Source organism: Typha angustifolia, chromosome 11, assembly GCF_048772165.1.
Source record: "Typha angustifolia cultivar Huaian chromosome 11, ASM4877216v1, whole genome shotgun sequence".
Classification (NCBI taxonomy): Eukaryota; Viridiplantae; Streptophyta; class Magnoliopsida; order Poales; family Typhaceae; genus Typha; species Typha angustifolia.
The window spans coordinates 6,621,258-6,644,033 of NC_133249.1; the positions used below are offsets into that span (position 1 = coordinate 6,621,258).

The 22,776-nt window shown below is 33.9% G+C and overlaps 1 protein-coding gene across 3 annotated transcripts; it reads left to right on the plus strand.

Annotated features, from left to right (window-relative positions):
* The first annotated feature begins 1,875 nt into the window (after nt 1-1,875).
* On the plus strand, nt 1,876-22,459 carry LOC140769907 (actin-related protein 8). Of its 3 annotated transcripts, XM_073110803.1 has the most exons (12): nt 1,878-2,522; nt 3,870-3,955; nt 8,076-8,146; nt 8,291-8,358; nt 12,040-12,101; nt 12,955-13,052; nt 15,650-15,731; nt 18,308-18,450; nt 18,720-18,868; nt 20,949-21,082; nt 21,242-21,360; nt 21,986-22,459. In XM_073110803.1, exons 1-12 carry the CDS (start codon nt 2,209-2,211, stop codon nt 22,076-22,078), a joined length of 1,419 nt encoding a protein of 472 aa, XP_072966904.1. In that variant the 5' UTR covers nt 1,878-2,208; the 3' UTR covers nt 22,079-22,459. The 3 variants fall into 3 exon arrangements, 2 of the variants coding, with proteins under 2 accessions (XP_072966905.1, XP_072966904.1); XR_012105964.1 differs by lacking the exons at nt 20,949-21,082; nt 21,242-21,360; nt 21,986-22,459 and adding exons at nt 19,925-20,149; nt 20,234-20,942 and having other exon boundaries at nt 1,876-2,522; XM_073110804.1 differs by lacking the exons at nt 20,949-21,082; nt 21,242-21,360; nt 21,986-22,459 and adding an exon at nt 19,925-20,942 and having other exon boundaries at nt 1,876-2,522.
* The last annotated feature ends 317 nt before the right edge of the window (nt 22,460-22,776 follow it).

Below are 22,776 nucleotides of genomic sequence, written 5' to 3' on the forward strand. Positions count from 1 at the left end.
GCGAGGTATGGATGACTATTGAGAGCGAGGTGGGTAACACTGAGGGTAAACAACAAAAGAGAATCTAGAGTATGAACAAAGAGGAGTGAGGAAGGGAGAGGAATGGAATGGGAGAAAACCCTCTCAAGAGAAGGGATAAGACTCTCCCCCTCCATCTATCCATTTGGAGAGAAGGGAAAAGAGAATTGCCTATCTATAGTAGAACATTCTGCTAGCATATCGATGTGACAAGATGTCTCACGGTGACTAAACAACCTAAGCATAATTACACTCTCAAAATAAGTGCTTAAGCAATTCATCATAAAGCCCATAAGTCATACACATGGGTCAAAATTACGAAGTGCAAAGATGAACATTATTAGAGAGCTATTCATATATCACTTTCCATAGGAACAACCTAACTTTATGCACCACTATAATCTTTCAAATCAAAGTCTCAATCCTTCCAATTCTGTTTAACTAATCTACGTTGGAGCCAACAAAATCTTATGCTTGAGGAGGAGCTTGAGGAGTGCCCTCGAACCAGCCTATCACTAGCCCAAGAAGCCCAATAGGGATTTGTCTAATCTTGCATACATTAAGTTCATCAAAGATAATTAATAAGAAAAAACAATTTCACTCACCATTATCGCCAACTTTGCTAAATAAACACTGTTAGAGATGATTCTGCTCCTTCATATTTTTCTCTTTTTATTTATTGCTAATTCTTCTTGTCATTTTATTTTGTGTGAGTTGATGATTGATAAGATATGGCAATTAACTACATGCATGTTTAATGTGGACCTTGCATGTCTATGCACTTTCTCTTAAAAATGAAGAGAAATTTTTAAGTAACATTTTATATTTTCCGTAATTTTGGACTAATCCTTGTTTTTGAAGGTTTTATATGCCTAGCTTCGCGAAGCAGCTCTCTTTATTTTTTCCTACTCTGAGTTGATTTAAATTACCTATTTCCAAACAATAAGATATTAACAAATAAATATATAGTTAAAATAAAAAGAGTAATATCTAAAATACCTACATTTCTTCTTTTCTCATCTCCAATTTCATTCAAGAGCTAATACAAAGAATATTTTATCAGGATAGAGTATGTTTCAAAAAGAATTTAGCTAGTATAGATCTAGATAAGAATTTTTTCAAGAGTATTTTAGTAATTTAATTAGTAGAGTTAAGTCAAAGTAATGTTAGATTGTTATATGAAAATTATAGGAAAAATTCAGGAACCAGAACGAGACATTAATCAGAAAATAGAGAAAATATAAGGTGTTATTTGAATATTTTCCTAACAAATTAAACATAGCCTCTGATTCGTAGAAGAGTTGAATAGAAAGGGATTGACGTTGACTGTTGGGCCGACAATAGTAGAGCTTCATTTGGGCCGTGTCGGGTCGGTCTGGTCTAGTTATTTGACCCTGAATCTGGCTCATGCCGAATGTTTTATAGTTATCTTTATTTATAACTTAAATATTTTAGATCACTTTGTAATAGATTCTAATTAGCGTCAATAATTTCTGCCGAATTTCGACCCAAAGACCAAAACACCCTTAGCGTTCATCCACAAAAGTAACGATTTTAAAAACTATGCTCACTGACCCATCTTCCCGGTCTATGATTGGAATCCACATTCCATACAAAGAGTAAGTAGCTCAGGAATAATTTAATATTCTAATATTTTTGTAATAAAAGTGTAGTAATTCTAAAGCAGTATATAGTATAAAAGATTTAAAGGATAATTTTACTTAGACTCTTAAATTATTACTGTTTATATATATATATATATATATATATATATTCTCAAATATAAAGCTCATGGGTTTTATCCAAATTGGATAAATATGTTCTCCCCGGATAAAAGGAAAGATTGAGGAGCGTCCGAGTCCGCGGCGCAGATACATCAACGAAACTAACTAACATCACCAGACCCCTTCCTCATCTGAGCACGTGGCTACTAAATCCACCGTTTCTCCGTACTCCCCCTTTCGTGGCTTCTTCTCCAGCCACGTGCACGGCGCTCACCGGTATCGGGCTCACGTTAGCCGGCTCCGCTGCTCCTCCCCTTTCGCCTTCTTCCCCAAATCTAAAGCCCTAGTCCCACGAAATGGGGGAGGACTCGATCTGAAAATTCTTGTGATTTGGTCCGAAAAGATCGCTCCTTGGTCTGATATATCGGCTCGCCAACATCAGATCGTGGAATTTGTGGGTAGTTCGATGTCTTTGCTGCTGCGGAAGGTTTGGGATTCGGTCCTGAGCCGCTCGGCGTCGAGTTCGGGCCGGAGCTTGCCCGATTTCCCGGAAGGCCACCCTTCGCTGGGGGCATTCGATCTCATCCCCATCGATGTCTTCATGCAAATCCTTAGATTTCTTGGGCCGAGGGATGCCGCGAGGACGAGCCTCGTGTGCAAGTCTTGGAGGCTGTTGGTTTCGGACAATAGGCTGTGGATCTTCTTCCTTCAGAGTGGGAAGGAGCCCTGGGATTGCTTGGTCTTCGCCGAGACCCACTTGCGATCCGGCTTTCCTATGATGTAAGTTGGGGTTTAATTTCTTTTTTTTCCTCTTTGTGAGTGAATGTTTGTTGGAGTAATGTTAACTCTTTGTAGTATTCACTGTATTTTTTCTATCTGTGGAAGTGATTAGGTATATGTGGCATATATAATGAGTGCAAAAATTCAACAATTTGAACTCTAACCTCTTCTAAATTTTGTTTTCCCTTTTGTATTTGTTTTAAAAATATATCAAGTCTACCATTTTGGAGGGTTCTTATGAGGTATTGTATTAGCTTGGTTGACTGTTATATTTTACAAAATTTTGAGAAGTAAAATTCTCTTCTTTGAGTAGAGAAGGAACAGTTTGGAAACAAAACATGAAGTAAATGAGTTATAAAAACTTGCAAATACATGACGACATCAAAATTGTAGTCATTGTAGAGAACTCTGGGAGAAAATAATTAAGCAAAAAGGTAAGTGGTGGAATGTGACGTATATGAAAATCAATCTAGTAGAACTTTAGAAGCAATTTACTTTCTAAATATGGAGAAAAATAGGGAAAGATGAGAACTTGAATTTGGCATTTTTGAGATTTAGGAAAGTCTTGTGATAAGGTAACTAGGCAGTTAATCTAGTTGGTTTTAGGGAAGAAATGGCTTCTTAATGCACTGGTGTGGTCTAAGATACAGATAACGGAGCTATCTAGTATGACTGGACGACAGACTGGTGGGCCTCCAGATTCAACATCAAGTCCTTGTTTGCATTGGTTAGAAATGAAGTAGCTAAAGATATTCAAGATGAGCTTCCATAGGATATATTGTTTATTGGCAACATTATTTAACAGATGAACATGGAGGATTAATATTAAGTATAAAAAATTAGAATTCTAAAGTTTTAAACATAAGAGAGTCTAAGATTGATCATATGAATCAATTTCAGTATATTAAAGAAGTCAAAATAGAGAATGAATAAATCTTGATGGACAAGAAGCGCCTAAGATGGAGTGCTTTTGTTATCTTGGACAGATAATTTGACAAGAAGGGAAAATGATAAGGACATTGCATAGAGACTTGGACGCATGCTGGTTAAAATGTAGAACTTCCTCTAGTGTGTCATTTGATTGTCATGTAGTTTCCTTAAGCTAGAACTTTAATTATACCAAACTGTTATAAGTCAACCTTGTTTTATGCATCAAATTGTTGAGCAACTAAAACATAAAGAAGAGAAAAAGGATGGACATATCATTCTGTTCTAGTTGTTCCATTCTCAGTTGCAGCAAATGAAAGATGATCTTCCCTAGCAAATAACCTCCTCATGTGGTAGACTTGCTTCTGTCACCACTATTAAGTTTTAACTTTGATAAGTTATTATTACCATATGCTGCAGGATGTACTATGGTGCCACCTCAGAGCTGTCATTCATGCAAATTTATGGATGTCGTGCCATGGTTCCAGGTTCTGTTATTGTTGATGGTAAACCTTAATATACTTCATATTGGACTTCTTGTAACTTCTATTTGAGATTCTCTATTCTTATTTATTCCTATCTCGAGGTTCAAAAAATCAAGATTGAGTCGAGATACGTATTCTGAAAAAACGGTACATATTGGTTGCTTGGATTGGATTGGAATTTGTTTAATTATGTAAATTCTAAATATTATTTAAAAATATAAAAAATTTCAAAAATTTAGAAAAAAATGATAAAAAATAAGAAAATAAAGAAAGAAAAACTATGATGTAGTGAAAATTGAAAAGAAAACAAATTAGAGAGACTGAGTGGAAGAAAATCAAACAAAAGAAAGAAAAACTATAATGTAGTGAAGAAAAAGAAGAAAAGAGAAGAAAATGAGATAGAGAGTAGAAGAAATGAAAAAATTGAGAGAAAAGTAAAAAATAAATTTAAAAAATTACATACCAGAGTTTGTCAGAGTTAGATCTGTGTTGCTGGAGTTTATCGGAGCTAGATTTTTTTGTAAAAAAAACAATGACTATATGATAAGGAGAAAAAAAAGAAATAGAGTGAAAGAGAAAGAGAGATGAGAGTGAGTTAGAAGGAGTGAAAAAAAGAAAGAGAGTTCAGATCGAACCCAATCTCAATCCAAGTCCAATCTGAATTCTCTCTCACTTTCTCTCTTTCATTTTTTTTTCTTATTTTCTCTTCTTACTATATAGCCATTGTTTCTCTTACGAAGAGATCTAGCTTCGGCGAAATTCAGTATATAATTTTTAAATTTTATCTTTTTTAGTTTTCTCATTTTTTTCATTTTTTCGACTCTCTTCCTTCTCTTTTCTTCTTATTCTCTCCTTCTTCTTCACTACATTTGATTTATTTTCTTTTGTTTGGTTTTCTATCACTCGCTTTTCTTTTTAATTTTTTTTCTTTTCAGTTTTCACTACATCATAGTTTTTCTTTTTTTATTTTCTTATTTTTTATATAATATTTAAATTTTACATAATTAAAAAGTTTGATCCAATCCTATTGACCGATACGACCGATATGGCTGATCCAGTCAACATGTATTGTTTTTTTGAAAGGTCGATCTCGATTTTTCAGACTTTGCTGCGAACCATGGTCTTCTTTATGCACACTTGTCTAGTGCTTTTGATATTGTAGGGGTTATTTGCTTGGTTGTCCCTATATTTCTTTGAACTCTCTATTATGCTAATTGTCTAACACTTAGGTCATTAGTTTACTAGTAAGTTCTTTTTCTGTATTTGCACATATTGGAACGTTCCTAATGATTAAATGAAACTAAGGGCTTGAATAATGCTAGTTGATGTACCCAAGAATTGTCGTGCCAAGGGCACGTGCAACTTTGTAGGTCACGCATGGGGCATGTTGGTTTGATATATTGATGTCAACTTTTACCCAATTTGAATAAATCTGATATATTAATTTTAAATTTTATTTTTTGAATTTTGAAGAAAAAAATAGGGGAAATAAATTCCCATTGATTCCTACATTTTAAAGAGTACTTTTAATAGATCTAACACCAAAATGCTAGATTTATATAGTCTCTTATAAATGGTAGATCTATCAAAATTGAATTAGTTTTATTATTTGAATATCCCAAATTAGTTTTTAAAGTGTATAAAAAAGGGAAATTACAAATTACCCCCTTTGTGGTTTTGTCAAACTGGCACAACCATCCATGCTAAGAACCATGATGCCCCATGTCGGCCTGCATGGCTATCCATGCTGAGAACCATGATTAGGTCTATCATCTGTCATTTAAGATATAAGTTTCCCACCCATTAAATATAAATCTACTTTTTGGGCTTATTTAAATCTCTCAAGCCTTCACCGTTCTCTATTAGCTTAGACTTTTAGCCCTGTTTGTTTTGGGTTTAGGGAAGGTCCCTAAACTAGTTTAGTGAGTCATAAATCAGTTTAGTAACCAAATACTAAAATAACTTTATTTTCATTAATCAAGTTTAGTCCTCGAATATATAAATTTTATTATTTTTTTAATTTGATTCTAATTTTACCGTAACTTACATCTATCAGTATTTGTCAATCTTATCTCTTCTCTCTTTTTCTTTTTTCTTTTCTCTCCTCTCTTTCAAAATACTCAAATATTTATATTATAAATATTATATCTTGATGTAACGAGAACCCTAGAAATAAAATAAAAGTTACTTAAAAATAATGTAAATTATTTGAGCAGATAAAATATAATTATTTTTAAAACATTTTTACTAAAAATATCGTTTAATGTAGGTTTAATAAAAAATTATATAAAATAAAAGTAACTCGTTGTTTATTAAAAAATGTTGTTTTGTTGGCTTAAAAATAACATTGCAGGGTTAAGGTTAATTAAATTGGCCGATTTGCGAGTTTAGAAGGCAGCAAAGGCTAGTTAGCTGGCTTATAAAGAAGGCAACAAACGTTGTTTTGCGAGCTTAAAAATAAAATTGTAGGTGTATGAAAAAAAATTGCTAATATAAATTAACCGTACACATCCAACGATTGTGTAATAAATATCACGTGAGGTTTATTTAAAAAAAATTAAAAAAATCGTGATGAGTCACTACTCTAACATTTGTAGGCTTATCTGTTATATATTTGCGGGCTTAGTCGAATTATTTGCTGGCTTAGAATATGAAGTCTATAAATAAGAAGAATAAGTCAGTATACTTAGACTTGTCAAATTATGTTTAATCTCATTATCATTGTCCTCTCTCTTCTCTCCTCTCTATCAGCAAGGAAAATGGAGAGAGAATAATTCCGTTTGCGAGCTTAATCGCAAAACATGTTCAGTTTGCAGACTAGATTTGTGGGCTTAATTGTTCCTAGTGTTCAGTTTGCAAACTTAATTTGCAGGCTTATATAAAAGACGTAAGGCAACAAATATATCTTTCATATTCATTTAAGCTAGCAAATTATTATTATAGACACCATATAAGTCTGCAAATAATTTGAAATTACACTTCAACCTGCAAATGACTATTATAGACACCACATATTTATTGTAAGCCTGCAAATATATCTCTTATATTTATTTAAGCTTGCAAATTACACTTAAGCCTGCAAATATATCTCCCATATTCATTTAAGCCTACAATTATACTTAAGCACGCAAATGACTATTATAGACACTACATATTATTCATAACTTATAATAATGACTTTCATCATTACATGAGAAGGGTAATTTTGTCCATTAAATTTACATCTCATCCATTTCCCTCTAAAATCAACACTTTTTCACTTTTTTACATCACATCATAAATAATAAATACACTCTTAAACTAGTTTAGAATTAAACACCAAATTATCTTAAACTAATTTAAGGTACCCAAATCAAGACTAAAAAATAAAACTAACTAATCGAGTTTGAGGCTTACTCTCAAACCAAATGGGGCCTTAGAATAATTGGTGACTTAACAACCCTAATACAATTTTTTAAGGTTGATACAAAATTTGTTCTTTGCATTAGTTTTTATAATTTTTTTATTAGTTGTGTGATACTTAGTGCACTTAACGGTAGTTTGAGGAAGAGAATATGCTTAAGATGATATTCTTTCTCTACTATTCTTTCTCGGTTACACTTATTTTTTATTTTTTTTCATCTCGGTACTGTACTGCGAACCCTTGCTTTTTAAAAGGCAAAGACCTTATCTAATTCTTGCTTTTTAAAAGACAAAGACCTTGTTGAGTACCTAGTTCTGTGCAAATTTGGGCTTTTAATTTGGTTGAGCATTGCCTTAAGTCCTAAGTGGTGTTATATATGCTTAATTTGAGCCCTTGATCTTTTATAAATTTGGCTCTGTCTAGGGCAGGTCAATTGATTAAACCAAGTATAAACGGCTGATGTTTAACTTATTCAGAGGGTAAATTTTGTTCTATGGGATAAGAAATTGAGCTTCATATTCTGTATTTAGTGTCAATCTTATTTCAAGGCAAGACTGAAGTGACCTCAACTAATTTTGGTTGTATTAAGCATGGAAGATAAATATTTAACTCAAATACCCTTTTTGTGAAAAGAACTACTAGTTTGGGTGTATATCCTTGCATTTTTTGAAATTCACTATTGAGATTACCCATTATTAGCTTCAATCAATTAATTATTTCTTCATTGGCCTTGCCAAGGTGGATCGGGCTATTGCAAGTATGGTTGGAGCAAGTATGCTTGTCCCTCTGGACGTTGTGCAACTTTTTTGGTAAGATTCCATATAGTTTGTCAACAGGAATAGTGATGTGCTTGAGTGCATGATCTTTAAAATACTTATTTTTCTTCCTTGTTGGTGCCTTGTGTCAAAGGATGTATGGTAAAGTCTAATAATCTAAATCTCTCTTGATTGCAGGAATTTGGCAACATCGAGTCCCCAATGTATGCAAGGCTGCGCCCTTTTTTTTCGACAATCTATAACAGGTTTGTTCTATGATTCTTTCATTTTATTTTTTCATCCTTTCTTTATCTGGTAGTCACAGTAGATGGTACTCTAATCTTTAGATACTCTTTTTGTTTTTCCTTTCTTCCCTTTGAATTTACTGATGTTAAACACTAAAATGCGACCCCAATAAACCAAGGATGGCTATGTGGGAGGCATGTGTCATATCGATCTCCGGTCTGCATGCCCTTGTGTGCCACTAGTACGCATTGGCACACCTTTGGCATATGTTTAATAAATTTTTTAGAATATTTAGAGATATTTTTGGTGTCTTTGACAAGGCAATTCTTAGTTTTTTTATTTGATTATATGTATTAAAGCCTACATTAGAGTCTTTCATCCTTGGATTATTTTGTAAACGATCTATTTTATTATAATAATAACAATAGTCAAATAATAATATTATTCACATAATATAATTGAAAACATTCATTAATTAATAATATTTCAATAATTAGAACCAAAGCCTAGTAGGTTATAGTTAGTCTAACATGTTCCTATATCAATTTTGATCCAATTTGAATGAATTTGACATTTTAATTTCAGATTTATTGAAATTCTGAAAATTTTTGGGGGAAATCTAATTATGTTGAAATTTAGTTAAGATTATTAAATTTAGGTTCAAATCAACTCACATGGAGTTAATCTAATATGTTTCCATGCCAATTTGACTCAATTTGAATGAATTTGATATATTAACTTCGGATTTTTCAGAATTTGAGATATTAATTTTGGATTTTTCAAAATTTGGGAATATTTTGGGGGAAATCTAATTATACTGGAATTTTTGCTAAGATTATAATATTTGGGTTCAAATAAACTCATATGGAGTTAATCTAATATGTTCTCGTGCCAATTTGACTCAATTTGAATGAATTTGATATATTAACTTTGATTTTTTTAAAATGAGAAATTTTTTTAGGGAAATCAAAATTTTCCTTTGATTCCTACATTGTAAAGATTTTTCATAGAACTAGCACTAAAATGCTAGATCTATGTAGAAAAACTTATATAAATAATCAGTGGAGAAAAATTGAACTAACTCTATTATTAATGCACCCAAATTTTTTAATTAGTATAAATTTTTAAAAAAAATCCATGTCGATCAGCATGGGTCAGCACAAGGCCGTGCCTTCATCGACATGGGAAGTGCCAATGGCACGTACTAGCATGGCCACCATTGCAAGAAACATCAAAAAAAGAAATTGAATCTCTCCTTTTCCAACATATTATGGATCAGTATCATAGTTCCTCTATCATTTAACAATGCTATATCATATTGAAGCCATGGTTTTTAAGGCATTTGTCCGGAACTATTCTGATGCTTCTAGTATTGTTCATGGCATAATCTAACTTGAAGGTAGTAGTTCCCAAAGTAGTTTTGCCCAGGGGTTGAGTCTCTAAATGGTTTCCACTTTTTCCTTTTTCCTACAGCATTACCGTTACATCACAAAATATAAAAAAAGGACATGTTTATCCATCTAATATTTTCAGATTTTTAAAAAGGTTATTCTCAATCAAATTGGATTATCTAAAAATAGTTTTTACAAATGCTAAATTGAAAATTCTTTCAATTTTTTTTTTGTTGTTCGTCTGGAATCACGTAAATCATAGTTTTAGACATCATGGATTTCAAGAGATTGTTCTCCAATGCTCACTTTCTTTTCTGTTCATTAGGAAAAAAAGAACAAGAAAGGAGTTATTCACTTTCTTATTAAGATAATTGTAAATAGAGGGAACAAGGGGAGGAATTTTATTGCTTGCTTCTGGATGAGTCCCAAAGATCTATTGATGAAACATCAATTTATCTCAAATCTAAATAGCAATTGAAAAATGAGAGTTCAAATAGAAAAAAACTCAAGTAGATCCAAGCGAAAATCATACTCTCTAATTTAATAATGGACTTTCTATGTGAGGCATTCTAGTGCAAAAAACACTGACACAGGATTTGGGAAGGCAAGATATACATAGCTTTGCCCTTCCTTTTTAAAGGAAATGTTTCTATGAGGTACTGGATGTGATATTATCCAAAAAAGAAAAATCTAAAACCTATTCCGTTATCATAGAATTAACTAATGAGCTCTCATAATGCATTAGGCCTTTATGTCTGATGATCTCAGAGCTAGGATTTAAGTGCCACTGATGGATTGTACTTGGTCATTTTTCTTGATTCCTTCCGTGTTCATAGAGCACCAAGAGGGAGCAACTAGATGGCAACAACGGCAAGAAGAATGGCAAGGATCAACAGAGGTCCATATAGTCTCTCTCTCTCTCTCTCTCTCTCTCTCTCTCTCTCTCTCTCTCTCTCTCTCTCTACAGTACAACATATAAAAAGGAACTACCACGGCTGCAAGCACAAGACCATGCTCAGAACAAGATAAAATCATGAAAACATTGAATCGCATGGCATCATAGGATTACTTCTCCTGGATAGTCATTCTCAAGTCGGACAAGATGGAAGGTAAAAGATATGGTGGATGGAGAGGTCCCATGGGATGTGTTGTCATATAGGCAGCAGCAGCAATACAGAGGTGGGGGGAGATCCCATAGGTAGTATTCCAGTTTTGGGAAGTACTGCAGCTACGGTTGATATTCAAAATCAACTTATAAATTATATTTAAGCAGTGGTAGCAAGAGAAGGGAGAGTGAGGAGACTAACTCAACAGACAACAGCTTACTTCAACTATACTGTAGTGGTCTTTCATTGCCTTTTCTTTTATAACCCACTCTCCCTCCCTTGTCTCCTTCATCTCCTCTCAAGCCCAGTCCCATGTTAATCGTGTAGGTGATGTGAAGAGCATACGTGTAGAGAAGAGAGAGGGAGGGAGAAGATTTACATCGGCCTGTCCTAAGATATGTTATTCCTACCCATGTTTCTTCCAATTTAATCTGGAGCCCAGTCCTTGCAGTGTTGATCATATAGGTGGAATGAAGAGCTTAGTTGTAGACTAGGTTATACTGGGTTGGGTTATATCATGTCACTGTTGAGGGTGAAATGAGGAGATGGGAAGATTGTGTGGTGATAGGAGACAAGCAATAGGAGGAAGTCCAAAGGTGTGTGCAGAGATGCGTGAGTCATTCAAAACAGTGAGAGCAATGGGTGTGGGACAGAGGACGATTGCTGAGTGTACTGCTCTACCTCTCAAAGATAAATTTGGAGGCGGAGACAAGTGTTGGGTGTCTGTAATATTGGGTGAAGCTTGAAAACTAGGCATTTCAATGGAGTTAAGTTGATTCCTAAGGTAGAAGTACTGGGAGATTAGGTATTTTTCTTATACCTTAGATATCTAAGGTTAGGTTTTATTTGAGTTCTAGATGAATTATTCTAAGGTCTGTTGATATCTCATGTTCCTCTTCCAGTTCTCTATACCAGATTGAATATGATTTTGATCAGGCATGTAATGTTACTTTAGCGACTACAGGAAAACTCGTACATGAGATTTTCTCTCTTCTAAAAATTGTATGAAATACATGATGGATATGAAGAAGTAAGCCATTCTTGCAACATAGTGGCACGTTTAGCAGTCTGGCGGCCTAACTCTATGTTCAAGATGTTTAAGTGGAAAAATTTAATGAGGCTAATTGGGTAATGCCAAACATGTTTATATCTTATGATGTTATGACCTTTCGTGGTATTGAATATTGACAAAGTGGTATCGCAGGATGCAGGTGAAGCCATCTTCTCAGCCAATCATAGTAGTAATTCCAATCTGCCACTCTGATGGTTAGTACTATATCATCATGTTGTTGCCATTAGAAGTAGCTTCCTGAGGACAAGTTCTGTCAGCTTTTCTTTATCTGAAACATCCATTAAGCAGATCATAGTATGGTAGTTTCATATTATTTTGATTTTCTACAATCACCTATTTGTCTAATCATGGATAACTTACTGGTATTCTTTGATCTAAAGACCTCTAATACTTGTAATATCAAAGTTCTGGCAGCTAGCTTGATACTTATATTATAGGATTCAACAGTGCTTCTCTTTTCATTAGGTGAGATTATTGAAGAGATGGATTAGCAAGCATGCTTCAGCCTATATTATTTTTTCTTTGTTTCTATGCATACACTGTATCTATAGTGCCATATGGCCTTAGATCAGGATCGGCTGCCCAAAACAACAATATATATCAGCTGAAAGGGATTAGGTATCCCAACCAAAATTAGTCAACTGGCTAGTTTCTAGACTGAATTATTTTTGGAACCTTGATAAATTTGGTAGCTTGTCTAAACCCGAGATTTATGTGTAATCAAATGTTACTTGTGGGTAGTAGTTGATATTAAATAAGCCAGTATATGCAAGTAGATTTAATCAGAATATAGGTGCAGATTTACCTGCAATTAAGTAGTTATGTTGAAAAGTTCATATTCAGAGTTTCTTCATAATTGCTAAGTCAGAGACTTGGATTTTGTGTTGATCTATTAGCTTTATTAAATTGAGGGCATCATTTCTGATAAAGAAAGAGCTTTTGCTTATAAGATATGACTACTGATCTTTCTTCTTGTCGAGGCAATTTCTCCTTCCTGTCAAGTAGTTAGAACTTCCAACTTATACTGGCTTTAATATTTATTCTCAGATACTGAATCTGCTAGGGCATCTCGGAAACAGTATAGAGAGGCAATATACTCCGTGTTATTTGATATGAATGTCCCTGCTGTTTGTGCCATTGATCAAGTATGTAAGTTAACTTGTTGAGTTTCTAGATTTCTGCTTTATTAGACGATGGATTATCGATTAATAGATGCTACTATAATGACTTCTATCAGGCTAATATTAGACAAATAATATTGTGCACCAATGTAATTTGTTGTTGACTTATGGATTCATGAAATACCCAAAAGATCTAAATCGTATAACGGACTTTCAGAATCCTTTTGGGTGTTTGCCTTTCTTATATGACCAACGGCATAATTTGCAGCAGAATCTGGTCATTATTAATTTTGCATTTTGACCTTATTTTGTTCCACAGAGCATTTGCATCAGCGAGAGGGAGGAATATTAGATGTTCTTTACTTTATTATTTTTATTTTATTTTTTGGCTATGTTGCTCCATGTCAGGTTTGTACCTTGTTTTTACTGACGAATCATCAACTAATGGCTCAGCTGTTCTCTTTGAGAGTTTTCTGCTTAGTAGCTACTATATGCTTGGCTGACTAGATTATTGTTATCTAATCTCTTCATGGTTTCATTTTAATATCTTTAGCCTCGCATTGTTTGTTAATAAACTTTTAGTGAAGAATGAGTCCTTTTTTTCCCAGTGAACAGGCATGTAGTATTAGCTTTTCAATGAACATGTTCTATATTTTGACTGCTCTAGGATCTAGATCATAAGGACAAGCATATAGTGAAATTATGGACTTTGTTTGGCACAGATAAAACAATTTAGTCAAAACTTGCACATAGATTATTTGATTCAGTGTTTATTAAGATGGTGATGTAGGGTCTCCTGGAAATCTGAAGAATATTCTGCTAAATATCATATATTTAATGAATTTTGATATTTTATAGTTTATACAACTACTATCTCCACATATTTCTGCGCACCTGCATTTGCATATGTGGCTATGCAGTCCTTCAGCCACCCCAGATCAGAGTAGGTATATTCTCTGTAAATTGGTTCTTATAGACGTTACAATAGCCTTATTATTAAGCTAGAGAGAGCAGGTAATCTCAAATGACTAGCTATTTAAATTTCTTCATTGCACAGTCGTAATAAATTATTACAAACTTAAATTATTTCCTAGATAAAATTTGATTCTCTTGCTATCTCCCCTTGATTCTTATATGAATTTAAATTTATTAATTTTACATTTTACATAGTCTTACTCAATTTTTAAATTTAAAAAATTTTAAATCATAAATTAGGTACTCTTATATATACACTAACCTAACGCACTGCATTATGCAGTTTTTCAATAATATTGCAAATTACCATTGACCGATATTTAATATAATTTTAATGAAAATTTTAAGATATTTAGATATGTTTTTGAATTTTTGGCATGTCAATCTTTAGTTTTTAATTTAAATATATATATTACGCCTACATTTTTTGTTATTATCTTTAAATTATATTTATAAATGACCCATTTTATCAAAGATAAAGTAATATTCAAATGCAAACATTATTCAATGCATAATATAATTGAATGCATACATTAGAAATATTAATATTCTATAATATGATTGAATACTTCGTAATATGATTAAAGACATAATATTAAAGTTGATTAATAATGATTGATGGAATTAAGAAAAAGTTTTGAAAATGGGGCTCCATATGTCATATTATGTTTATTAAAAAATAACTAAAGTTGATTTGATGATAATTAATAAAGATAAGATAAATTAAGATAAAAATAGCTCCATATTGGCACGGAGACCATCACAGCTCGGCATACGGTCATGCCAAGTGCCGTGCCGCAATTGGCATGGCAAGTGCCAACCGGCACGGCCATCCTTGGTTTAAGATTTTTCCCTACAGTTTTCTTTACTTTTTCTTGTTCTGCTTGATCTAGAATGTATGTGACCACATGTCCTTTTTTGGTGGTTTTGTGGCTTGAGGAATTGCTTATATAGAATGTAACTCATGTCATTATTTTCTCTTGAATCAATTGATCTTCTATCTGCTATATGGGAATTCTTTTTCTTTTTGTAGATATTTTTATTTGCATGTGAATCACAATTGGGAATTGATCACCGCGGAAATGTTGATTGTGCATATGTGGTGTTCTTTCCGATAGTTCCATCTTTTCTTGACCACACTTTGTCGGAGCTACCACACACCAAGAATTCATCAAATATTGTAGTAAAGTTGGAGCATGCTTATAAGCACCTGCTTGTGTATCTCTTTGGCACATAGGTTTTCTCCATGATTATCCAGCCTCACCTTTCTTATTTGGAAAATTCTTATTGGTGATAACTCCGAACATTTTTGGTGGTAGTTGTGGTTAGCTTACAACTTCTTCTCATTCTTTCTTTTTTCACTCTTCTTTGTGGAGGGTGTCTGTTGATGATTCTTTGCTGGTGTCGGTCAGTTGATGTTCAGTTCTTGTTATTTTTTGTAACACGGAATATGTTTCTACTTTCTACAAGACATACAAATCTCTGAAATATTTTGTTTTGCTTGTTTATTAAGTTTTTGGCAAGATGAATGACAACCAACCAAAACTTGTAAAGTTTGTTGGTTTAACCCTGTTCCATATCTTTTACTAGTTACTATGAATTGACAATTTTGTTTCTATACAAAGTGTAACTTTATCATTTTTCAGGCAATTTTAGCTTTGTATGCTGCAAAACAAACTTCTGGGATAGTTGTCAATATTGGCTTCAATGTGACCTCTATTGTCCCAAGTAAGTTTTATTTTACCTTCCTTACACCTATCAATATCTGAGATCTTTCTGTATTCTGAGATACATATTCTTACATTTTTTTATTTTGTATGCTACTAAAAGTATCTAGATGCTAAACTAATTCTTATAGATAATTCTTTGTACCACCTGTTAATTTAGGTACTCTTCTTGTTCTCTGTGATGTGTGATTTTCCTTATCTCAGCATTCACATAAGAATTAAGGGGATGTATCCTATCCGACTAATTTGATTATCTGGTACAACTTATTATATTCCAGAATATTCTAGTATGATCATATTTTTACTGTCCCTGAAATCTAAATGTAGCTGGTTGCTTGAATCCATCAGGCCTGTATGGTCTATATAAAGGCTGTAGGACAATAGGTGTTCTCATCTGGCAATGAAACCGAAGCGAGAGAGGCATCACTATGCAGGAGAGAAGAGACAGACTGTGTTATGTGCAAACTTCTGTTATTTATGACTGCTGCTGGGTCCCCACTTTAGGTTCTTTTGGTTATTCAGTTGGAGTAAGTTGTCAATTGGAAAGAAACAAAGGTTGAATAGGAAATATATAGAAGGGCGCAATTAGAATAGAGATGAGTCTTATTGAAAAGAACTAACACTCCAAATGGAATAAAGAAGCTCAGCCAGGAAACAAGATCAACTAGGGTCAAGCTCTCACACCAACTGACATGATCAAGCTAGGACACCAATTGGGAAAATTGAGATCAATCTCTGATATTGGTTGATGAAGAAATAAGTTGCTAGCTGTTATTTCAGCAACACACATATAATAGACAATAAATCAAAATTTACAAATAATTTGGAAAGGCTAAAGAGTACTATAGTTGAGGGTTGTAACCGAGCTGAGCTTGATCGAGTGAATTGAAATTAATTTCGAGCCGACATCTTTGATCTAGTTTGAATTGAAATTAATTTCGAGCCGACATCTTTGATCTAGTTTGAATTGAAATAATTTTAATTCGAACTACTTTCGAGTTTGAGCCAAGTTCGAGCCTAAACAAGCCGATCAATAAGCAATTTTAAGCTTTACTCAATTCAAGTCAAATTCGAGCTTGATCAAACTTGAATTAAATTAAGCTTGATTTAGGCTTCAATCAAGCTTAAATAAGGCCTAATTAAAAAAATTTAAATTAATAGAATCAAAATTTAGAACTAGATTCTATAAAATCAGAATACATAACAATGCACTTAAATAAATCTTAGAATAGAACAAAATTATAGTATAGTATAAAAAATATTACTCATGTTATATATATATATATATTATAATTATTTCAAGCCTTTTCGAACCTTATTGAGCTCTAATGTCAAGGCTCTAATCCAATATCCAAACATCTAAAATGATAAGAAATTTGTTTTCAATGATTAACTTCTTATAGTAGTTGACAAATTTTGAAGAAAATTTCAGTTATTAAGTCTAGATAGGGTCTACAAATTGAAATACAATTCAGCATGACAATTGAGCGACATTAAAGTCCTAATAAGTAACTTAAAGAGAATAGGTTAAACTTATTGATCATTGGATCAATTGTTTAATATGTCGAAAGTAAAACCCTGACCTCTACCTTGACCTTAGGGCTTATTACAAGGAACCTTCTCTAAAATCTAAATCGTTCCAAAATTTCACTACAAAACTAGGTTTCTTAAGTATCAGTTTTGGGATCGGGATCGACCACATGGAAAAATGATACATTTATGTCATATTGGTTGTTTCAGTTTTAGATTATTATTTTATTATGTAAAAATTCTAAATTGTTATAAAATGCAGGGAAAATTCAAAAGTTAAAAAAAATGATAGGATAAATAAGAAAATTACCTCTCTCTCTTTCTCTCATGTGCGTATGGCTACGGTGGCAGTAAAGATAGGGGATGTTGAAGTAGCAAGGTGAAAGAGAGAGGAAGAAAGAGAGGGAGGGGGAAGAGGGAGAGAGGGGAGCAGGGAAGAGAGAGAAGAGTTGAGAGTGAGGGAGAGAGACCGAAGGGAGGAGAGTTGAGAGTGAGAGGGGGGTGGCGAGGGGTAATTATTAATATGCGTCTGGGTCAAATCCAAACCTGTTAATAATATAAGTTTCAGCTGAAACTGGTCCAAATCCTGCCCACTGCGGTTCGATAGGGGCAATTCCGAACTAAAACCAGTAAAAGTACTTATTGCGGGAATGGATTAGGATAGGCCAAAACTTTAATTCATACTTCCATAGTATTAAATGTAAACTTTTTGAAGTTTGTGTTTCAAACATTAGGGAAGATCATTCTTTCCAATTTATTATGAAGCCTGTTACCTTTTTTTTAATATGTATTTATTCTGAAAATTATTACCTCCATGTCTATTGGTTCCACTGAGTAAACAAGATAACATGTACCCTATTAAATAAATAAGGATATTTATTTAAATTTCATCTTGAATTATAATAGAAATATAGAGATGTTTTTAAGAATATCAAAATTAAAGCCTTTGTTAGGTGCTGGAGCTGAATAGTGAATATGTAGCTTAATCATGATGTGTGCTTCATGATAGCTTTAAATTATGTTCTTACAGATGCTTCTTTTTGACAGTCCTTCGAGGTAAAGTGATGCATGAGATAGGTGTGGAAATTGTGGGACAGGGTGCTTTAAAACTTACTGGATTTCTAAGGGAGCTAATGCAACAAAGAAATATAAGTTTCGAGTCATTGTACACTGTTCGAACAATCAAGGAGGTATGAACCACCCCATCTACAAATAAGTTCAGAGTCTGCACAAAGAAAGAGATGTGCAAAACCATTCATAACCCTGCAGGCAACTTCTATTTATCTACATGTACCAACTACTTGAACTTCTTTTCGTTCTGATACCCATAATAGGTGTTCTTCCACTGTGGACCAGAATTAGAGTTGCTAATATCTGAATACCACCACCCAGCTGATTAAACACATGATGAAGCTGATACTCTTCCATTTAATTGGGCTGGCATATTGATTACTTGCAGAAACTATGCTATGTAGCAGTTGATTATGATGCAGAACTACAGAAAGATACAGAAGCTTCATGTGAGGTTGCTGGTGAAGGTTGGTTCACTCTGTCGGAAGAACGGTTCCAGACAGCAGAGATACTTTTCCAGCCTCAAATGGGAGGAGTGTAAGCTTTCATCATTTATACAGCGGATGTTCTATCAATGCATATCTATATCATGGATTATTAGTAGCATAAAATGGGTTCCTTGTTCATTATGCTTTATTAGTCATTGTGACTAGTGAGATCTTCAACTTCTTGTTACTCAGTCAGATTCGCCAGTCTTCATATCTTAGGTATCTTTTGTCAATGAGGATTTTGGTCCTCAACTTTCTGCATCCTTTCAGATATTTTTACTGACTAATAAAATTATGAAATGATTATTCATTCTTCTGATACCTCCTTGTTCCACTGTAGAATTTTTATTAGTCATTGGCATCGAAATGGATTACCATGTGAGGTTTACTGAATTTCTAAATAACTTGTTACATGTTTTAATTGTGAAAAACTTGATTCCATTCTCACTTGATGTTATTGTCATTTATTTTTGTTAGGTACACTTTAAGCCACTCTTTTTCTGGGAACTTAACATCTATATCTGTGCCATGCATAACCTAAGCAGTTCCTAGTTATTTTAGTGCAGTTGGGCATTCCCGATGGGATGCAAACTTGGTTGCAAGAGTTTTTGTAATCTCCCACATTCAAGGCTGATTGGCCTCAACTTTCTTTGCTCAATCTTTAGTATAAATTTTATAAATCTTTGGTAGTATTTGTAGGCAAAATTTAAGCCTGCAGTTTTAGACATTTTTGTTTCTGCTGTCTTTAATGGTGCGTGCCCATTTGTGGGACTAATGGAGGACTTGATACAAGTTACAGAACCTGGACAAGATAGAGACCTCTTTGACGGCATTGATTTATAGTTAATGGGGCAGGTTATGTATCGTATGTGCCTGGAACATGCTAAAACAGAACAACAAGATTGATTTAGGATGAAAGTAGCTGGGATAACTTGTTAAAGCCGGTTCCTCAGTAGAGGGAACTAGCTCAATTTTTTTTCTTTTATGTTGCCAGTCCTATAATATCTGTAAAAGTTATACATATTTAAGGAATAAAGTAAGAGATACGTGCTGGGAATCTGAACAAAAATGTTCCAATAATTTGGTGTAACTACTATTCCTACAGTAAAGGCCCTTTATATACAGACTACAGCAACATGCTTCTTCTTGGAAGATGAGTAAAGTCACTTTGGCAGGAAAATGAGGATGAAATCCATCAGTTTGCCTTCAGTTCTTGAACAAAGATAACTTTAAGAAAGGCAACAGCCCATGCATCAGAAATGGCCAAAAGCAGATCCATCTGAAACTGTTTTGGTTGGGTTCTGGGTTAAAAGATTTTAATATGCTCCAGGTCAAATCTCATGCCTTTATAGGATACATAGTTTGAGCCTTTCTAACCTGTTTGTGAAGGAAATTTGACCTGCTAACCAAACAGGTGTTGTTCAGTTCAGAGCACTGGAAGAAGAGCTGATGATCCGAAACTATTATGGGTGGGTTCTGGGTTAAAAGATGCTAACATGCTATTGATCCAGGTCAAATCTCATGCCATGCTAGGATACATGGTTTGAGCCTTTATAGCCTGTTTGTTAAACAATTTTGTCATTGTGAAGGAAATTTGACCTGCTAACCAAACAGGTGTTCAGTTCAGAGCGCTGGAAGAAGAGCTGATGATTAGACTCTGTGGTAATTAGAATCTGGCAAGAAGATTTTGTTTCTTACATGCTCTTCTGGTAGCATTTTCTAAATGTTTCATACTCTTTTCCGGTCAGTGCCTATAGGAGTGTCAAATCTATTTCCAAATATTTTAGTCGCCTATATGTATCTATCTATGCAGTATATGTATGTCAGTTGGGCTACAAAGTTCTATGTTTAAAAATTTAGAAATTACCTTGATGGTAATAAACCAATCCCAAGGTATAGATAAATAGATAGACAGATATGTGTTAAAACTTGGTTTTAAATTTTAACGGAGTTTTTTTTATATGGGTGTATATGTATATATAATATAATACAACACATTATATGTGCTATATGCCTATATCTATCCTCTTGTAGCATTTGCAATATGTATTCTATGCTTGTGCATTTTATAATTCCTGGAGAAAGCTCATCAGAATTGCTTGTACTATATTGTATATCTTGGATTACAGGCGTGCCATGGGTCTGCATCGAGCAGTTGCTCTCTGTATGGATCACTGTTTTAGCTCAGAGGTGGTCAGTGATGATACTTGGTTCAAAACTGTGGTTTTGGCTGGTGGAACTTCATGTTTACCTGGTCTGCCAGGTACATACCTGAGAATCTGTTGATTGAAGTGCTGGATAGTATACTTTGTACTTCCACAATGGCACTTTGCACTGTTGTCAGATTATTACTGTTCTTTTCTTAGGAACTGCAATTCACTACATGGTTGAACAAATGTATTTTATGATCATTCAATTGCAGAGAGGTTAGAGAAAGAGCTCCAGAAACTTCTTCCAACATACATGTCTAAGGGGATAAAGGTCCTTCCCCCTCCATATGGTGCCGATTCTGCTTGGTTTGGTGCGAAGATAGTTAGTAATGTAAGACAAATTTCACCACATTCAATACTGATTAACTACTGTTAACAATTTGATGAAGATTGTTGTGGAATGTTACTTTGAATACTTACAGGCATATTTTTGACTGAAGAACTACTGTTTATCAATGTCTAAGTTGCAAGACGAATGAGTTATTTTTTCCCTCAATTGCTTTTTGGGTGAAATGTTCAGGACAAATACAGCTGTTTATTTCCCTTGGCAGTTATACATATGTGGTGCTAGCCTTAAAATTCTGCATCAAAAGGCATTGCCCTCATGAAGTTGCCATTTAAGCAGCCTATCCTCGTGCACTAGTGGATTGTTAGTGAAAAGTATTGAGCTAGAGTTGCTTTCTCTTGGCTTCATTTGGAACTAGCACATGATCACTTTGTAGTAGTGCCTAGACGTTGATGGACAATTTGACATCATTCTGCAGAACCCTCTACTTTATAGATTTCGTCATAAGGTGATTTGTGAATGTAATGATGCAAGCAATTTTCTGTGTACAACGCATAAATCCTTAATGCAGAACTCTGTGCGTTCTTTCTTTTTAATCATGTTATTTAATCTTTTCCCACTTGGCTCTTCCTGTCGAGTTCATTGATCATATTGTTTCATCTGTGAATAGGTGAGTACATTCACTAAGGCATGGTGCATGAGCAAAAAGCAGTTCAAGCAGAAGACTCAACGCAACCCGTCGTCTTTCATTGGCACGTGGTGATGATTGTGTGCTCTTCGTGTGCGCTACCGATATCACTTTGTAGTATATTATCAAATTAAGGGAAACGTCTCTCTTGAAGGTACCAAATATCAGAATACATTTCTCTGAAGAAGTGCAAAGGAGAATCTCCCAACACCTACTCTTCCATATTTGGCAAGACAGGAAAAGCCGTTGTATTCCCATCCATATCTTTGCATTGTCTAAGTGGTTCCATCAAGAGTTCATGTAAATAATTATATAAGTGACGTGAGAATAAGTTAATATCATATTTATAACAATGCAAATCTATTTGAAAGGGTATCTTTGTAAGAATTACCTCGAGCAACTAATCAGACAGATCCATATGATGTTCATCTATGAATTTTTATTGATGATTGTTTACCTTGGTGTAACTGGTGCCTTGTTTGCTAGCTTGTGCTTGTCAATAGAATCAGGAAGGAAGTGATGTCAAACAGCAGGAATTTTCTGACTAACCATATCACATAATGTGGTTTAAATGAAATACTGCAGAACTTATACTTTCTTCGTAAAGCAAAACAAAGGAATGGATGCCAATAGAATTGTGCTCAGATGGTTAGAGAAGCTCGTATTGTTTTGAGGACAAGTATAATTGGGACAATATATTAAATTTTTACTTCTCACTTTAGAAAAAAAAATTAAAACATTAAAAAGATTTCTTTAAAAAAAAACGGGGGAGA